This window comes from Oncorhynchus mykiss, chromosome 27 (assembly GCF_013265735.2).
Source record: "Oncorhynchus mykiss isolate Arlee chromosome 27, USDA_OmykA_1.1, whole genome shotgun sequence".
NCBI classification, from domain to species: domain Eukaryota; kingdom Metazoa; phylum Chordata; class Actinopteri; order Salmoniformes; family Salmonidae; genus Oncorhynchus; species Oncorhynchus mykiss.
Window position 1 is genome coordinate 12,233,243 of NC_048591.1, and position 20,009 is coordinate 12,253,251.

Genomic DNA, 20,009 nt, shown 5'->3' on the forward strand with positions numbered 1-20,009 from the left:
ATGATATCTCCACTGCTATTAAGTTAACCCCCAATTGTTCTCCACTTTTCCACCCTTTCCTCCACAAACAACCACAAGCTCAGATGTTGTTCCAGTTGCTCCATCCTCGAGCCCAACTCAAGAAAGGACTTGATGTGCAAATGCAAATACAGTTGCAGCTGTTTGAGAAGGCATGCAAAAAATGGGGAGATTTGATTAACCAATGTCAAGTCCTAGCTGATGGAGAAATTCTTTGTATATTATGCTCACCCATCAGAGAGCAGGGTCGGTGCCGCTTTAGCTGGTCTCCGACCGTATTCATCTTTCTGATTTGGCTGCGTATAGGCTAGTTACAATAGGCACTTAAAACAGATAAGAACTCCTCAGTGTATGGGTCACTCAGGTGGATGTCTAGGATATAGGGTTGGGGACCGTCTCATCATGATTGGCCAACAAATCAATAACCTAGATTTATACATTTGTTTTAAAATGTATATCCCATATCTGCACAAGATTGAAAGCTCTCTCTCACAACCCCTGCTCGCAGACACACATGGGCTCTGGGATTTGCAACCATTTTCCTCTCACTCACTTAACACTTTCCCCAAACACAAACCCCCCCCCCCCCCCCCCCTTCCATCACAATACACCTGCACATACCCACATACTGTGCCTTCTATGTCCTCTGTGTTTTATCTCTACCATGTTGATTGAGTACTTTTGTGTTTCCAGTTCCTTATTTTTGAAGATGTACTATTTAGCTAATTATCCTTTCGTCTAATGCTGTCTTATCTATTTATAAAATACTATGAATAGAAAGTCGAATACTAATTATTTTACAACGTTCCCTACCATCTTGAATGGTATAGTGTAGTTGTGGTTTATTTCTTTATCAATTGTTGTATTTTATTGCTTTCCTATATATGTGATATATTTTGTTACTACAATCCCTACCACGGATAGTATTGGGTGTTCCATTGTTCAACTCCTCTACGGGAACGTTGTAATATTTAGTTACCGTCTTCGTGTCTCAGAACAATTGGTTATCAATACAGTTGATCGACTACAAGGGCTACATGTTTCCCTTTTAATCTATTCTCCTTGAAGGGGATGGGTGCAGAACTTTGCGCCGCGCTGCAATTTTCTTTGGGAACTGATCATTCATGCCTATTCTCGTGCCAGCGAGTGTGTAGAATGACTTTTGATTTAGAATAGCCCACAAAAAGAAAACTTGTCATCTGTAGCCTGCGCTTGAACAGCGAATGGAGGTTACATGCGGATACGTTTTTAATATGCTAGCATAGGCAGTTCTTCCATAAGGCTAGTGGAAGCTAAGATTTCCCTAAAGTACATTTTATTAAATTGCCACAAATATATTGCCAAATTAGCCTATTCCTGTCTATACAGAAAGAAATAACATAATTCAAAATACAGTTGCATGGCCTATAGAAATGCTGTGCAACAAGCCTAGTTACCTTGACAAAACGGTCACGTGGAATTTGACTGTGGTAATACATACGGTCACCGTAACAGCCCTAGGTGTAGGTTTACAACACCAGGTGGGGGTGTACAGAGCCAGGTGGGGGTGTATAGTACCTGTTTGAGCTGCCTGATGAGGCTGCTGTTCTCCAGGTGGGCCTTAAAGGCCTGGATTGTGGTGGCCCCATCGGAGAAGCGCCTCACGGGGGAGAAACGCTCCATGGGCAAGTGCAGGGTGTTACAGTCCTTGTAGCTGGACCTGGGGAGGTGCGCAGAGCCGCACACATACAGACACACCGATCCAGATGCATAGACAGGAGCCAGATATAGATAGAAATGGATACGCAGGTGAGGTCGCAGAAATGGATACAGAGGTGAAGTCGCACACAGACACAGTCATACACAGATGGAAAAATAAAATACAAATCATTTACATGAGCTAGTCTGGTCTCTCTGCATCCGAATGCCACTGTAAACACAGAGCTGATCCTAGAGCCGTGAACACAGGATACACAGCAGGAATGCACCACTGTGTCATCATACCCAATCCAAACGTGTAGACCTGATCGACAGGATCATTTGGAGAATCCCATACCTGGCTGTAACATCTAAGCGTCCTTCAGCTGCAGTCAAAAAACCGAAACATCTTATTTTTTTCTATATCGAGAATAGCAAGCTAGAGAAATCAGAGAATAGCTAGGCTAACTTAAACTGGCTGTAGAATGAATTGTTTGGAATAATAAAGATGTTTCTCAGAAACAGAGTTGAACGTGTTCAATCAGTATCAGAAGACCAGCGGCCGGCCATATGTATCAAGCGTCTCAGAGTAGGAGTGCTGATTTAGGATCAGTTTTGCAGTTTAGATCACAATGAATGAAATCAGATGGAGAGCTGATCCTAGATCAGCACTCCTACTCTGAGACGCTTGATACATAGACAGACCTCATCCAATGAGACGGCAGCTTCTCCACAACACAGACTGTCCAATGGCTGACCTGCAGGTCAGGAGGAGATCTCAGAGCCCGGCGCAAGGCTCTGATAACGGTTCTGTTACCTAGCCTACCCCTGGATTACTAGAAGTCCTCATGTCGTATGCTCCAAGCTGGTGACTGTGATAGTGTAACCGGCACGGTGCACTGGTGTCCCTGCTCCTGTGTGCTGGCTGGGGACCATGCATAACCCCCCCCGGTGTGGACTTTTGCCTCATTATAAAGTGAGAATATTTGTCTCTGTGAATGTCCCTAAAAGTTCCCATGCCCCTATCCCTGCCTCGCTGAATGATGGGGTCCATGCATAGTGAAGGGGGTGTATGTGTGTCTGTGCATCTTAGTGCTCGTGTCCCTCTATTACTGTCCCTGTGTGCTGGGGCCCATGCATGCCCCCCCTGGCCTGGGGTGTCTGTCAGCCTCAGTGTGGGGACCCTCACCGGCAGTGTTGCTCCGGGACCCACCCCCTCTGCCGGGAGCCCTGGGGTCTCTGCGAGTCTGCCAGTGGCTCAGCGCCGTGCGCTGTGCTCATGAGCGCGTGCGTCGTGTGCCGCTTGGAGCGGTTCGCCAAGTACCTGGGCCGCGGGGAGGGAGACAGGAAGCAGCACTGGTCAGCTCTCTGTCCTCATTGGCCCTTGCGTGGGGAAGGGGCAAAACCACCCTCCCCTTCCTTCAGGCAGGACGAATCACATATCAGATAACTCCCACAACCCCCCGTTCCAATTTGAGGATTGGATTGTTTGAGCAAGCTTAGTGTAAGCGAAGCCGTGGCGAGATAATTTGGCGGCATAACTTGAAATGAGAGAGAGACATATTTTAAGAGGATATTTAGAGAGGTAGATTTGGTAGAAGTTGGAGAAGAGTTGATTGATTGCCTAATGAAAGCCAGTTGCGTGATGGAGAAGGGGGGGGGGAGACACCGGAACAACAGTGGCCCAGTCCCCCGGTGGCAGAAAGCAGTGCTGCAGCCTACTTGCACCTCGACTCCCAGTAACCCAGGAACACTAGCGCTTCTACAGTCACGCCTCAAAGCCCCCCGGCCCCTGTGCCCCTCCCAGACTTACCTCTGCACCGCCTCCTGGTCGGGTTCCCCGTCAGAACCCTCCTCATCCACCGGAGCCACAGCCGGGATTGGGTGCTGCGAGAGGGAGGGACAGCGTGAACGGGAGGAGATGGAGAGAACACGATGAGGGAAAAAAAATGTTGGACAGCGAAACTCTGAAAACAGGTGGGTGATGTATAAAACCACTGTCAACTCAGTAGACAGAGTAGGTACATTGGCACTGACAGAACATGGCATCGTAGATTGGACTAAAAAAAACTATGCTCTTAACATACTTGCATTCAAATTTAGGGTATTTCAATTACCTTCAAAGACATTTGGAAGAACATATTTTGATATTTTTAATTTGAAAAAACAAGTAGTTGAATATTGGAATGTTTTTGGAAATACACTGGGAAGGTACTGGCATGTATTTAAAAATACTCAAATACACAGTGTAAATACAAATAAATACTCCCATGCATTTGAACCAAGTATTTGAAATAATGGATTTGTAAATAATAGGACATTTGAAAATACGTCAAAAACGTCCAATGTACAGTACCAGCCAAACGTTTGGACACACCTAGTCATTCAAGGGTTTTTCTTTATTTTTACTATTTTCTACATTGTAGGATAATAGTGAAGACATCAAAACTATTAAATAACACATACAGAATCATGTAGTAACCAAAAAAATGTTAAACAAATCAAAATATATTTTATATTTCTTCAAATTATCCACCCTTTGCATTGATGACAGCTTTGCACACTCATGACATTCTCTCAAACAGCTCCACCTGGAATGATTTTCCAACAGTCTTGAAGGGGTTCCCACATATGCTGAACACTTGTTGGCTGCTTTTCCTTCACTCTGCGGTCCAACTCATCCCAAACCATCTATATTGGAGTGAGGTCAGGTGATTTTAATTGTCTCTGGCCCCCTCCCAGTTAGGGGGAGTGATGAGCTCTACAGTGGAGTCTCAACTCAATCGCTGGTTGAAAACAGTTTTCTGCCCCTACCAAAAGGTAGAATTTGTAGATAATTGGCCCTCTTTCTGGGACTCACCCACAAACGGGACCAAGCCTGGCCTGCTGAGCAGTGACGGACTTCACCCTAGCTGAAGGGGTGCTCTCATCTTATCTACGAATGTAGACAGGGCTCTAACTCCACTAGCTCCACAATGAGATAAGGTGCAGGCCAGGCAGCAGGCTGCTAGCCAGCCTGCCAGCTTAGTGGAGTCTGCCGCTAGCAGAGTCAGTGTAGTCAGCTCAGCTATCCCCATTGAGACTGTGTCTGTGCCTCAATCTAGGTTGGGCAAAACTTTAGCAATCTCACTGGAATAAAGACCTCCTCCATTCCTGTCATTATTGAAAGAGATTGTGATATCGCACACCTCAAAATAGGGCTACTTAATGTTAGATCCCTCACTTCCAAGGCAGTTATAGTCAATGAACTAATCACTGATCATAATCTTGATGTGACTGGCCTGACTGAAACATGGCTTAAGCCTGATCAATTTACTGTGTTAAATGAGGCCTCTCCTCCTGGTTACACTAGTGACCATATCGCCCGTGCATCCCGCAAAGGCAGAGGTGTTGATAACATTTACGATAGTAAATTTCAATTTATTAAAAAAAACCTGTTTTCGTCTTTTGAGCTTCTAGTCATGAAATCTATGCAGCCTAATCAATCACTTTTTATAGCTACTGTTTACAGGCCTCCTGGGCCGTATACAGCGTTCCTGTGGCAGATAATATTCACATTTTTGGTGACTTTAATATTCAAGGGGCCTCCCGGTTGGCGCAGTGGATAAGGGCGCTGTGCTGCAGCACCAGCTGTGCCACCAGAGACTCTGGGTTCGCGCCCAGGCTCTGTCGTAACCGGCCGCGATCGGGAGGTCCGTGGGGCAACGCACAACTGGCCTAGCGTCGTCCGGGTTAGGGAGGGGTTGGCCGGTAGGGATATCCTTGTCTCATCGCGCACCAGCAACTCCTGTGGCGGGCTGGGCGGAGTGCGCGCTAGCTAAGGTTGCCAGGTGCACAGTGTTTCCTCCGACATATTGGTGCGGCTGGCTTCCGGGTTGGATGCGCGCTGTGTTAAGAAGCAGTGCGGCTTGGTTGGGTTGTGTATCGGAGGATGCATGACTTTCAACCTTCGTCTCTCCCGAGCCCGTACGGGAGTTGTAGCAATGAAACAAGATAGTAGATACTAAACAATTGGGGAGAAAACAGGGTAAAAATTTTAAATTAAAAAAGACTAATATTCACATGGAAAAGTCCACAGAGCCACTCCAAAAGGCTTTCGGAGCCATCATCGACTCAGTGGGTTTTGTCCAACATGTCTCCGGACCTACTCACTGTTGTCATGACGTTGGCCTGGGGGTAGGTTTATGACAGTCATAAATACCTCTTCCCCTTTTTTTCCTCTCTCTGACCTACTGGTGTTACATTTGCAAACACCCTGGTTAACATAGAGATTCTGGGAACATCAGAAGGTGGGGGGAAATAAACTATATTCTGGTAATCCGACCAATTGAACATATGCGGTGGTACTTAATGAATATGATGTCAGTTCGGTTGTCATTTGAGACATTCTCGTCAATGATAAGATGACAAACTCTACAGTGGAAAGTCTACACATCAGAGTTATCGGATTCACATGGAATTGTTGTTCAATTTAAATGTTTGAATATGAAATTATTCGTGATGGGATGAAATATGATTTTAGAGTATCTTGTCAACCACACAACAACGTTACTACAACGTATCCAATTAACCAGCAGAGACATTCTTCAAAGGACAAAGGACTCGGTTGGGCAGCACGGCCTTCCATCTACCACCAACCTACCGAAGCGCAGCTCAGAGTAAATATTTATTGCATTTTCCTTTTCCAAATGGGTGGTCATTTAGAATGCATAAGATACTGTATTTACGATAGCACAGCTTCGCCCCTTGTTCCTCAATCTTCCCGCTCTTTCACTCAAACTCAGACCCTTTTCTTTTGTGTCACAAGCTGTCATGTCTGTTCCGCCCGCTAGAGACGTTTTTCTTTATGACGTAATTTGTAATCAAGTTATGATTAATTATGTGTATGTGTAATTCTGTGTGATTAGTTAGGTATTTAGTAAATAAATAATGAATCCAAAATGTGTATTGCTGATTCAACTTGTTAGCCAGGGTTTGTGAAGATAACCAAGAATTTACAACTTTCAGATGAGACTGAATTAAGGTGACGATAAATATTGACTGCTATTGATGTAAAATATTACTAGGTCTTTAAGAGTTTACTGGAAGAGCTGCTTCCTGTGCTTGGCCCTCCTATGTTGAACATAATAAACGGCTCCCTATCCACCGGATGTGTACCAAACTCACTAAAATCGGCAGTAATAAATCCTCTCCTGAAAAAGCCAAACCTTGACCCAGAAAATATAAAAAACTAAAAACCAGCCTATATCGAATCTCCCATTCCTCTCAAAAATGTTAGAAAAGGCTGTTGTGCAGCATTCTCACTGCCTTCCTGAAGACAAACAATGTATACAAAACGGTTCAGTCTGGTTCTAGACGCCATCATAGCACTGAGACCGCACTTGTGAAGGTGGTAAAGGACCTTTTAATGGCTTCCGACTGAGGATCTGCATCTGTCCTCGTGCTCATAGACCTTAGTGCTGCTTTTGATACCATCGATCATAACATTCTTTTGGAGAGATTGGAAACTCAAATTGGTCAGCACGGACAAGTTCTGGCCTGGTTTAGATCTTATCTGTCGGAAAGATGTCAGTTTGTCTCTGTGGATGGTTTGTCCTCTGACAAATCAACTGTACATTTCGGTGTTCCTCAAGGCTCCGTTTTAGGACCACTATTGTTTTCACTATATATTTTACCTCTTGCTGATCTCATTCGGAAACGTAATGTTAACTTTCACTGCTATACGAACGACACACAGCTGTACATTGATGAAACATGGTGAAGCCCCAAAATTGCCCTCCCTGGAAGTTTGTGCTTCAGACATAAGGAAGTGAATGGTGGCAAATGTTCTACTTTTAAACTTGGACAAAACAGAGATGTTAGTTCTAGGTCCCAAAAAAACAAAGTGATCTTTTGTTGAATCTGACAATTAATCTTGATGGTTGTACAGTTGTCTCAAATAGAACTGTGAAGGACCTTGGCGTTACTCTGGACCCTGATCTCTCTTTTGATGAACAAATCAAGACTGTTTCAAGGACAGCTTTTTCCATCTACGTAACATTGCAAAAATCAGAAACTTTGTCCAAAAATGCAGAAAAACGTATCTGTGCTTTTGTCACTTCTAGGTTAGACTACTGCAATGCTCTACTTTCCGGCTACCCGAATAAAGCACTAAAACTTAAATTAGTGATAAACACGGCTGCAAGAATCTTGACTAGAACCAAAGAATTTGATCATATTATTCCAGTGCTAGCCTCTCTACACTGGCTTCCTGATAAGGCTGGGACTGATTTCAAGGTTTTACTGCTAACCTACAAAGCATTACATGGGCTTGCTCCTACCCATCTTTCCGATTTGCTCCTGCCGTACATACCTACACTTACGCTATGGTCACAAGACGCAGGCCTCGTTACTGTCCCTAGAATTTCTAAGCAAACAGCTGGAGGCAGGGCTTTCTCCTATAGAGCTCAATTTTTATGGAATCGTCTGCCTATCCATGGGAGAGACGCAGACTCGGTCTCAACCTTTAAGTCTTTATTGAAGACTCATCTCTTCAGTAGGTCCTATGAATGAGTCTAGTCTGGCCCAGGAGTGTGAAGGTGAATGGAAAGGCACTGGAGCAACGAACCGCCCTTGGTGTCTCTGTCTGGCCGGTTCCCCTCTCTCCACTGGGATTCTCTGCCTCAAACCCTATTACAGGGGTTGGGTCACTGGCTTACTGGTGCCCTTCCATGCCGTCCCTAGGAGGGGTGCATCACCTGAGTGGGTTGAGTCACTGACGTGATCTTCCTGTCGGGGTTAGCGCCCCCCCTCGGGTTCGTGCCGTGGGGGAGATCTTCTTGGGCTATACTCGGCCTTGTCTCAGGATAGTAAGTTTGTGGTTGAAGATATCCCTCTAGTGGTATGGGGGCTGTGCTTTGGCAAAGTGGGTGGGGTTATATCCTGCCTGTTTGGCCCTGTCTGGGGGGATCGTCAGGCGGGGCCACAGTGTCTCCCGACCCCTCCCGTCTCAGCCTCCAGTATTTATGCTGCAATAGTTTGTGTTTCGGGGGCTAGGGTCAGTTTGTTATATCTGGAGTATTTCTCCTGTTTTATCCGGTGTCCTGTGTGAATTTAAGTATGCTTTCTCTAATTATCTCTCGCTCTCTGAGGATCTGAGCCCTACGACCATGCCTCAGGACGACCTGGTCTGATGACTCCTTGCTGTCCCCAGTCCACCTGGTCGTACTGCTGCTCCAGTTTTAACTGTTCTGCCTGCAGCTATGGAACCCTGACCTGTTCACTAGACTCTCTAGGTTTCTTCCTTGGTTCCGGCCTTTCTAGGTAGTTTTTCCTAGCCACCGTGCTTCTACACCTGCATTGCTTGCTGTTTGGGGTTTTAGGCTGGGTTCTGTACAGCACTTTGTGACATCAGCTGATGTAAGAAGGGCTTTATAAATACATTTGATTGATTGTGGAGGCCAGATCATCTGATGCAGCACTCCATCACTCTCCTTCTTGGTCAAATAGCCCTTACACAGCCTGGAGGTGTGTTGGGTCATTGTCCTGATGAAAAACAAATGATCGTCCAACTAAGCGCAAACCAGATGTGATGGCGTATCGCTGCAGAATTCTGTGGTAGCTATGCTGGTTAAGTGTGCCTTGAATTCTAAATAAAATCACTGACAGTGTCACCAACAAGTACCCCAACACCATCACACCACCTACTCGATGCTTCACGGTGGGAATCAAACCATGCGGTGTTCATCTATTCACCTACTCTCCTTCTCACAAAGGCATGGTAGTTGTAACCAAAAATCACACATTTAGACTCATTAAACCAAAGCACAGATTTCCACAGGTTCTTGGCAGAAGCAAGTCTCTTATTCTTATTGGTGTCCTTTAGTAGTGGTTTCTTCGTAGTAATTCGATCATGAAGGCCTGATTCACACAGTCTCCTTTGAACAGTTGGATGTTGAGATGTGTCTGTTACTTGAACTCTGTGAAGCATTTCTGAGGCTGGTAAATCTAAGGAACTTATCCACTTAGGTAACTCTGGGTCTTCCATTCCTGTGGCGGTCCTATTGAGAGCCAGTTTCATCATAGCGCTTGATGGTTTTTGCGACTGTACTTGAATAAACTTTCAAAGTTCTTGAAATGTTCCGCATTGACTGACCTTCATGTCTTAAAGACATTAAGAAGGAAAGAAAACCCACAAATGAATTAACACAGTTAATTGAAATGCATTACAGGTGAGATTGAGGCTGGTTGAGAGGATACCAAGAGTGTGCAAAGCTGTCATCAAGGCAAAGGGTGGCTACTTTGAATAATCTAAAATATAACATATTTTGAATTGTTTAACGCTTTTTTGGTTACTACATGATTCCATGTGTTTTATTTCACAGTTTTGATGTGTTCACTATTATTCTACAAAGTAGAAAATAGTAAAAATAAAGAAAAACCCTGGAATGAGTAGGTGTGTCCCAAACTTATGACTGGTACTGTAAATAGTTGATTCCGGCTATATTATTTATTTATATTTACATTATACATAGAAAATAAGTATTAAATAACAAATAATCAAATACACATATATTTGAATGAAGTTCTGGCTCTTAAACACAAACACACATTGGGGATTGGGGGGGAGGGGCAGGGACTCACAGGGTTGGCAACCAGAGGGGACTGTCCACGTGGCCTCTTCAGTAGCTGGGCGTGCAGCTGGATGTTGGCCCCGCCGTCTGAGGCCCTACGGCCCAGAGGTCCCATGCCATTCAGCAGCTGCAGGGTGGGGGGCTGCAGCAGGGACTGCTCCTGGAGGGACAGAGAGGGAGAGGTGTCAGGAGTATGTAACTATACTCTGTCATACCAAACACACACACATCCCTTCCGATCCCTCACCTTGTATTCCAGCTGCTGTGTGGGCTGCAGGTGTGGGTTCTGGATGGGCATCAGTGTGTGCATGTGGCCCATGGTGGGGGGCATGGGGAAGGGGGGCTGCGGGGCCACACGGGGGAACCCAGGGGGCAGCTTCTGCAGATCCTCCTGCATCTCCGTCCTGATAGAGAAGAACACCGTCAGTAAGGAGATGCAAGCACACACAGATGGCAAGACAGAGACAGCCAAACAGCCAGGGAGACAGACAAAACGGACGGACAGACAAGGTGTATACAGTACCTGGGGTCTGGGACGCCCACAGTGTGACGCCTCATGGACAGGTAGCGAGCCATGGCCTCTGGAGACGGCTCCTCCGCGTCATCACTGTCCAGGGCCATGTTTCCGTCCGGCTACACAGCAAACGACAAACAATATCTGTATGTGTAAAAATGCATTTGTTTCTACATTTGTGTATGTGGTATGTGTATGCCTGTGTGTCTGGGTTATTCAGAGTTGGATATATATGAATCACAGGGATATATTAGTGTAGGATCTTACAAAACAATTGCTGTGCTGCCTAGATACAATGTTCCCAAAATAAAAAGTCCCAGTGCAGTTTAATATACTTCCACACTATGAGATTGGAATAATACTGTGAAATTGTGAAAATTATGATAATGCCCTTTAAGTGTAAGAGCTGTTTGGAAAAAAAGCTTGAAATTTCAGTGTGTTTTTGTGGGATAGAGTCCTGGCCTGCCTGGTAAATTTGTTAATAGACCAATCAGAAAAAGAGCTCCAAACCTCTCTGCCAATAGCTAGTTTTCCCCTCCCCAATCAGACCACAGTCCAAGCAAAATTCTTGCTTGAGAAATTGCTCAAAATGGCTATTTTTGATTGTTTTTGTGGCTATTTTAAATTGAAAACAAATCACAGTGAGGTACTTAATTGTTACCCAGAATGGCATTGAACCTTAAAGAAGTGTGCTAGGAGGCTAAGCTTAAAGTGATCATAGCAAACAGGCCACCATGTCAGTGTCACTAGACCAGCTGCATTGCAGGATTGTGTAATGGATGTGGGTGGACTCACTAACCTCAACGATCTGGTTCTCTGGATTGATCAGCTGGACGTGTGGGACATTCATGCTAACAGGATTACCCTGCTGATCCGTCTGCAGGAAAAAGACATGCACGCACACACACACACACACACACACACACACACACGTGAGGTTACTCAAGGATTGAACTGATTGGCTCGCAATCTGCTCTGGCCTGCTGCTAAGTGGATGTGTGTCACTCAGTTCACCTCAACATAACAGATGGAAATGAGGATTGTCACTCACAGGCATCCTTCTTTCAAAACTTGCCTTTTTACAATAATATGCCAATTAGCAGACGCTTTTCTCCAAAGCCACACACAGAGCCTTCAGAAAGTATTCGCACCCCTCGACTTTTTACTAATTTTGTTGTGTTACAGTCTGAATTAAAAATGTATTATTGAGATTTCTTGCCACTGGCCCACCCTATAATGTCAAAGTAGAATTATGTTTGACATTTTTACAAATTAATAAAAAATGAAAAGACGAAATGCATTGAGTCAATAAGTATTCAACACGTTTTTTTATGACAAGCCTAAATAAGTTCAGGAGTAAAAATGTGCTTAACAAGTCACAAGGACTCAATCTGTGTGCAATAATAGTGTTTAGCATTATCTTTGAACAAATACCTCATCTCTGTACCCAACATATACAATTATCTGTAAGGTCCCTCAGTCGAGCAGTGAATGTCAAACACAGATTCAAACACAAAGACCAGGGTGGTTTTCCAATGATACGCAAAGGGCACTTATTGGCAGACATTGGATATCACTGTGAGCATGGTGAAGCTATTAATTACACTTTAAATGGTGTATCAATACACACAGTCACTAAAGATACAGGCATCCTTCCCAACTCAGTTGTTGGAGAGGTAGGAAACCGCTCAGGGATTTAACATGAGGCCAATGAAGACTTTAAAACAGTAACTGAGTTTAATGGCTGTGATAGGAGAAAACTGAGGATGGATCAACAACATTGTAGTTACTCCATACAACTAACCTAATTGACAGAGTGAAAAGAAGGAAGCCTGTACAGAATACAAATATTCCAAAACATGCATCCTGTCTGCAACAAGGCACTAAAGTAATACTGCTTAAAATGTGGCAAAGCAATTCACTTTTTGTTCTGAATACAAAGTGTTGTATTGGATTTGCCCCAAACATATTAGTGAGTACCACTCCACATATTTTCAGGCATAGTGGTGGCTGCATTATATTGTGGATATGCTTGTTATCGTTAAGGACTGGGGAGTTTTTCAGGATAAATAAGAAACCGAATGGAACTAAGCACATGCAAAATCCTAGAGGACAAACTGGTTGTCTGCTTTCCACCAGACACTGAGAGATGAATTCCCCTTTCAGCAGCACAATAACCTAAAACACAAAGCCAAATATACACTGGAGTTTTTTTTACCAAGAAGACAGTGAATGTGGCCGAGTTACAGTTAGATTTCAAGCAGATTTAAGTTATGGCAATACCTGAAAATGGTTGTCTAGCAATGATCAACAGCTTGAAGAATTAAAAAAATGTATATATTACAGCTATATTCACTATCCAGGTGTGGAAAGCTCTTAGTGACTTTCCCAGAAAGACTCTCAGCTGTAATCGCTGCTAAATGTGATTCTAACTCAGGGTTTTGAGCACATATCTAATCAAGATATATTAGCATTTTCTTATGTTTTTCTTATTTTTTACACATTTTATAATTTCCTTCCACTTTGACCGAGTATTGTGTGTAAATTGTTGACAAAAAAAAAATGATGTAAATTAAATCAATTTTAATCCCACTTTGTAACACAGTAAAATGTGGAAAAAGTCAAGGGGTGTGAATACTTTCTGAAGGCACTTGCATGCTTTCATACATTTTATATAGGGGTGGACCCAGGAATTGAATCCACTATCCTGGCCTTTCAAGTGTCATGCTCTACCAACTGAGCTACAGAGGACCACTAAAGTACTAAAGTTAGTCCCTCCAGGATTCCATTTTTATATTTTTTTTTATTCAACAATTGTCCGCATATTATGCGAGGGCATGACAATTTGACCAATCACTGCACTATTTCCACATAAAACAGTCAAATCATCACAATATTTTAGCATAAAACTGACCACCATAGTACAAAAATAGGCCTTGCATTTTCAACCAATCACCACATAATATGGTTCAATCAAGCAATGCGTCAAAAAAAACATTTCCCATTGTCAGTGCATTTTTGCTCTAAATTGGACAAAATCATTGCATATTGCCATGCAAAATGTCAGAATGGCCAACGGCAAAATCAAGCATTTTTGACTGCAAATATTTTGGACAGCAAAAAAAATACCCTCAAAATCTTGGAGTGACAGTAACGTACTAATCACTAAAACATTAAATACGAAAAGGCACTAATCTCTCACATGGGTTAAACAAGTGTGAGCTCTGAATTCAGTGTATTTAGTAGTCACGTTCGCTTCTTTCTGTCTTTTAAAGGTTGACAAGGGAGTGAAAATTAATTCCTGTCCAGTCTTGTCAATTTTTCCCTATACTGTTCTGATCCCGCAACAGTTCTATAACCCCGGAACTTTCCTGTCCCGCCCTGATAAAAATCACTAATTTTTAAGTGCAGAAATAAGAAATAACTTCCTCCCGTTTTCTGCTTGTCTGTCTGTCCCCGCGCCGCTCTGCGTATGAGTAGCCATAGCAACTGCTCCGTTTGGCTTTTGCTCAGCGCTCACGAGACAGTTGCCTGCACACACAGCTGATAATAACAACCACATTACGAGGTTTTGGCAATGAAGGCAGCCCTTCTACTTACCCAGAGTCGGATGAATTCATAGATCTGGCCTTTGGGCCACAATTTCGAAACCTTTGCTCCAAACCAGATTAAATGGCCGGAGGTCTTTTGCGCACATATCTGCCACCCTATCGGCAATACTACTCTTCACCTCAGACGGCACGGGTTTAGTTAAATATTTAAACAATTGGGCTTGACCGGTAACGTTGTTGGTAGTAGAGCAGCTATGCCACTTGTCCCACTCTCCAGGTTGGTATTTGATTAAACCGCAGCATTTTTTTTCTTCTCAAGCCGTCTACTCAGTTTGTTCGTCATCAAAGACAACAATCCAACTTAGTTAAAACATCGCTATATAATGGTCAGTGATGGGTCCTTGGCTGCAACGAGACATTGCAATTCCTCTCTTGGAAGGCTTCCCCATTCACTGACGTACGTTGGCATCTGAGGTAAAGTAGTGACTGGCAGAGGATAGTGGAGCAAGGAGCGAGAGTGAGCCGATGCAAAGTGGAGAAAGGAAATAACCATTTATTTATTTTGTATTTTTATTAAGTAAACTAAATATTAGGCCGGTTTGCTCCACACATGACATATTTCTACCCCCCCCCCCCAAATAAAGAAACCTAATTTAACCATGATATGGTATCTGTTTCATATAATCTTAGTAACCAATCAGATTCCTTAGAATCTGTAGATCTGAGGGGCAAAGGTTACCTGTACAGCGTTGAGAGGGTAGACAATGGGGCGGGGCGTTGGCGGGGCCATGCGCAGGGTCTTGTGTTTCTTCAGGCGGTCAGAGAGCAGGCTGTAGATGGCGCTGTAGTGATCGTACGCATCAGTGTGCAGAGACTGGAGAGACGGGGTGAAACAAGCCAAGACAGAGGTAAGCCAATGGCATTTCATATGCACTACAGCGTTTGTCCACTGTAACAATGTGTCTAATGTGTGTGTTGGTCCCACCTGGAGCGTGCGCTCGCGGTCCAGTCCCATCTCAGACATGGCCATCAGCACCTGCTCGTTAATGAGCTCTGTCTCCCGCTCAGACTTCACCTGCTCACATTCCACGATCAACTGAGAGAGAAAGAGAGCGAGCGAGAGAGAACGAGTGAGAGAGACAGGGAGAGAAAATCCATTAAAACGCTGGGTCCATTATTCATGGAGACCAGAGATGTCTTGCCAGATCATCCAAAAGCTGCTCGATGGACCAAGAGTTTGGGAACTCACCCTCTCAAACTCTGGGTCAGGGTCTCCCTGCTTCATCCACTTGTTCTTACAGATCTGCTCCATGGAGAGGCGTCTACTGGGCTCCAGCACCAGCATGTGTCGGATCAGGTACTCACAGTCTGTCAGACAGAACACAAGGGCAGAAGCAACACTGATGCTAGTGACATACTTCATAGCAGCCAGTCAGACCCCGTAGAAGACACCATTGTTTCACCTTACAAGGTACAGTGCCTTGCGAAAGTATTCGGCCCCCTTGAACTTTGCAACCTTTTGCCACATTTCAGGCCTCAAACATAAAGATATAAAACTGTATCTTTTTGTGAAGAATCAACAACAAGTGGGACACAATCATGAAGTGGAACGACATTTATTGGATATTTCAAACTTTTTTAACAAATCAAAAACTGAAAAATTGGGCGTGCAAAATTATTCAGCCCCCTTAAGTTAATACTTTGTAGCGCCACCTTTTGCTGCGATTACAGCTGTAAATCGCTTGGGGTATGTCTCTATCAGTTTTGCACATCGAGAGACTGACATTTTTTCCCATTCCTCCTTGCAAAACAGCTCGAGCTCAGTGAGGTTGGATGGAGAGCATTTGTGAACAGCAGTTTTCAGTTCTTTCTACAGATTCTCGATTGGATTCAGGTCTGGACTTTGACTTGGCCATTCTAACACCTGGATATGTTTATTTTTGAACCATTCCATTGTAGATTTTGCTTTATGTTTTGGATCATTGTCTTGTTGGAAGACAAATCTCCGTCCCAGTCTCAGGTCTTTTGCAGACTCCATCAGGTTTTCTTCCAGAATGGTCCTGTATTTGGCTCCATCCATCTTCCCATCAATTTTAACCATCTTCCCTGTCCCTGCTGAAGAAAAGCAGGCCCAAACCATGATGCTGCCACCAAAAAGTTCAATTTTGGTTTCATCTGACCAGAGCACCTTCTTCCACATGTTTGGTGTGTCTCCCAGGTGGCTTGTGGCAAACTTTAAACAACACTTTTTATGGATATCTTTAAGAAATGGCTTTCTTCTTGCCACTCTTCCATAAAGGACAGATTTGTGCAATATACGATTGTTGTCCTATGGACAGAGTCTCCCACCTCAGCTGTAGATCTCTGCAGTTCATCCAGAGTGATCATGGGCCTCTTGGCTGCATCTCTGATCAGTCTTCTCCTTGTATGAGCTGAAAGTTTAGAGGGACAGCCAGGTCTTGGTAGATTTGCAGTGGTCTGATACTCCTTCCATTTCAATATTATCGCTTGCACAGTGCTCCTTGGGATGGTTAAAGCTTGGGAAATATTTTTGTATCCAAATCCGGCTTTAAACTTCTTCACAGCAGTATCTCGGACCTGCCTGGTGTGTTCCTTGTTCTTCATGCGTTTTTGACGGACCTCTGAGACTATCACAGTGCAGGTGCATTTATACGGAGACTTGATTACACACAGGTGGATTGTATTTATCATCATTAGTCATTTAGGTCAACATTGGATCATTCAGAGATCCTTACTGAACTTCTGGAGAGAGTTTGCTGCACTGAAAGTAAAGGGGCTGAATAATTTTGCACGCCCAATTTTTCAGTTTTTGATTTGTTAAAAAAGTTTGAAATATCCAATAAATGTCGTTCCACTTCATGATTGTGTCCCACTTGTTGTTGATTCTTCACAAAAAAATACAGTTTTATATATTTATGTTTGAAGCCTGAAATGTGTCAAAAGGTCGCAAAGTTCAAGGGGGGCGAATACTTTCGCAAGGCACTGTATTAGTACTGGCATCAGGTCTCACCTGTGGACATGAAGAAGGGGATGCGGAACTTCCCACTCAGAACCCGGGCCCTCAGGTTCTGAAGGGTGCTGCCATCAAAAGGCAAGGCACCGCACACCAGAACATACAGCACCACACCCAAACTCTACACAGAGAGAGAGATAGAGGGAGAGTGAAAGAAAGGGGGGAAAAGAAGGATGAGAAGTAATCCTCATAGGTGAGATTCTCCACCCTTTCTCAAAAGTGGGCACATGCACACTCCCCTGTCATTGATTTGAAAGCACTGGATTGGGGTGTAAGTATTTGGCTGGAGGGTCAGTCCACCACTGTTAAATCCATGCTGGGAAGTGTGCAAGACAAATGCACACGTTAAGAAAAGGGCGGAGAATTGGGACGTAGCCATGGTCCACGATATGCTATGACAGGCAGCTGTGGTTGTTCCTTATAGGAACTAGGATTGCTAAGACTAGGTTACTGACCCAGATATCCACTTTGGGTCCGTCGTACTCCTTCCCTTCGAAGAGCTCTGGGGCTGCATAGGGAGGACTTCCACACCAGGTCTTTAGCAGCTGGCCTCGGGAGAACAGGTTACTGAAGCCAAAATCTACCACGGACAGAGGAGGAGCAGGAAAGTACAGAAAGGGGGGGGGGGGGGGGGGGGCAGGGAAAATCAACCTGGTCACTCCTAAAAATCCAGTGGAAAAAATACACACACTCGAACACACACACACTGTACTATACCTGCAATCTTGATGTTGAGGTTGTGGTCCAGGAGCAGGTTTTCGGCCTTCAGGTCTCGGTGGACGATGTTGCGGCAGTGGCAGAAGTGGACGGCCGCCACGATCTGCTTGAACTTCCGCCGCGCGTCCTTCTCCGCCATCCTGCCGTGGGCCACCAGGTGGTCTGAACACAGACAGGTCAGAGGTCAAAGTTCGAATTCAGTTCATTTTCCTTTGAAAGGAGGAGGTTTGCTTTGCCTTTCCCCGAGCTCCACCACTTCACATCATAAATCAACACTGAAACAATGACGACGTCAAACCCAGGATCACAGAGAAACAGATCGTCACTAGTCAGAGCCATTGACATAGGTAGCAAAGCCATACAATTGGACGCAGGAGGAGAGGTCAAATGTGACAATGTGAGCATACAAAAAAAGACACTAGCTCACTACAAAAGAGACAGAAACTTACCGAAAATCTCCCCACCACTGGCATACTCTGTTACTAGGTAGATCATCTTCTCATTCTCCATCACCTGATGACACGGACAGACATTTGCATTGACAATATAACCGCTGCAGTCAACAATACTAAACACAAGGTATCAGCGGTGTGGATCCGGTGAAAGACACTGATCTTGGGTCAGATTTGCTTTGTCCATACAAATGGTAAAGGTTGTGGTTGGGGGAGGGGATGCTGACCCTAGATCTGCAAACTCCACCCCGGAGCTGTGGATCTACTGACCTGGTAGAGACGAATGATGTGGGGGTGCCTCAGCATCTTCATGATCTGCACCTCCCTGAAGATCTTCTTCAGGTTTTCATCATCCAGCTGGGTCTTGTCCACTATTTTGATGGCCACCTGAACAGAGACAGAAAGCCAATGGAGTGGGGGTAGGACAAGATATTCATTGAACCATTTCAAGTGAACCAAAACCATTTGAGCGAAATGATTCATCAACGAGTGACCATACTCGACTCAACAACAGGAGGTCAAAGTCAGAGCACTGATCAGGGACAAAGTGGCACCATTTTCCCTATTTACCCCACTCATTTTGTTCAGGGCTCAAAGGACTCTAGTCAAAGGTCACTGTCTTGGTAAAAGGGTGCAATTTGAAACTCAGACAGATTGTCAGATATGAACAATCAGTTACTTCCTTTGGCTTAGATAAAGAACCACTTGGACACCAAGACTGGGACATAGAAAGCCAAGATTCCTACCCATCTCACACCATCCGCAAAAGCCAGGATCCTAAGAATTAGCCTAAATGGTTCATCATATAATACATGGGTTTTATAAATAGCTTAGCGCTCGTCAAAGACCCAAAGAGGGCACGCTCCTACAACCAAGCTGAACCCGGCAGCTAATCAGACATAGAGAGACAATGCCTCAGATGTCAGTGACCTTAGGGCGGGGGATCATTTACATAACGCCACTAAAATACCAAGTCCATGTATATAATCCAGGGGTGCAAAACTCAATTCCTTTAGTGCTTCAGTGCCTTCAGAAAGTATTCACACCCCTTAACTTTTTCCACATTTTGTCATGTTACAGCCTGAATTTAAAATGAACTAAATAAGCCCATAATGTCAAAGTGGAAATATATTTTTCTAAATTCATTAAAAATGAAAAGCTGAAATGCATAGAGTCGATAAGTAGTCAACCCCGTTGTTATGACAAGTCTAAATAAGTTCAGGAGTAAACATGTTCTTAACAAGTCACATAATAAGTTGCATGAACTCACTGTGTGTGCAATACTAGTGTTAACATGATTTTTGAATGACTACCTCATCTCTGTATCCCGCACATAAAATTATTTGTTAGGTCCCTCAGTCGTGCAGTGAATTTCAAACACAGATTCAACCACAAAGACCAGGGAGGTTTTCCAATGCCTTGGGTAGATGGGTA

At 44.2% G+C, this 20,009-nt stretch overlaps 1 protein-coding gene across 4 annotated transcripts in view; it reads right to left on the reverse strand.

Annotated features, from left to right (window-relative positions):
* LOC110507071 (serine/threonine-protein kinase SIK3 homolog) overlaps positions 1 to 20,009 on the reverse strand; it is a 56,216-nt gene that overhangs the window by 19,162 nt on the left and 17,045 nt on the right. For 2 of the 4 annotated variants that reach the window (XM_036965866.1, XM_036965865.1), the window contains exons 2-16: positions 18,846 to 18,962; positions 18,573 to 18,636; positions 18,124 to 18,285; positions 17,862 to 17,986; positions 17,404 to 17,527; positions 15,622 to 15,740; positions 15,358 to 15,468; positions 15,112 to 15,246; positions 11,621 to 11,698; positions 10,831 to 10,940; positions 10,555 to 10,711; positions 10,318 to 10,467; positions 3,509 to 3,582; positions 2,885 to 3,019; positions 1,576 to 1,717 (exon numbers count right to left, since the gene is read on the reverse strand). In XM_036965866.1, the coding sequence (XP_036821761.1) occupies positions 1,576 to 1,717; positions 2,885 to 3,019; positions 3,509 to 3,582; positions 10,318 to 10,467; positions 10,555 to 10,711; positions 10,831 to 10,940; positions 11,621 to 11,698; positions 15,112 to 15,246; positions 15,358 to 15,468; positions 15,622 to 15,740; positions 17,404 to 17,527; positions 17,862 to 17,986; positions 18,124 to 18,285; positions 18,573 to 18,636; positions 18,846 to 18,962 (1,803 nt within the window). The remainder of the gene's footprint in view (positions 1 to 1,575; positions 1,718 to 2,884; positions 3,020 to 3,508; positions 3,583 to 10,317; positions 10,468 to 10,554; positions 10,712 to 10,830; positions 10,941 to 11,620; positions 11,699 to 15,111; positions 15,247 to 15,357; positions 15,469 to 15,621; positions 15,741 to 17,403; positions 17,528 to 17,861; positions 17,987 to 18,123; positions 18,286 to 18,572; positions 18,637 to 18,845; positions 18,963 to 20,009) is intronic. The other 2 variants (XM_036965869.1, XM_036965867.1) reach the window with 1 other exon arrangement.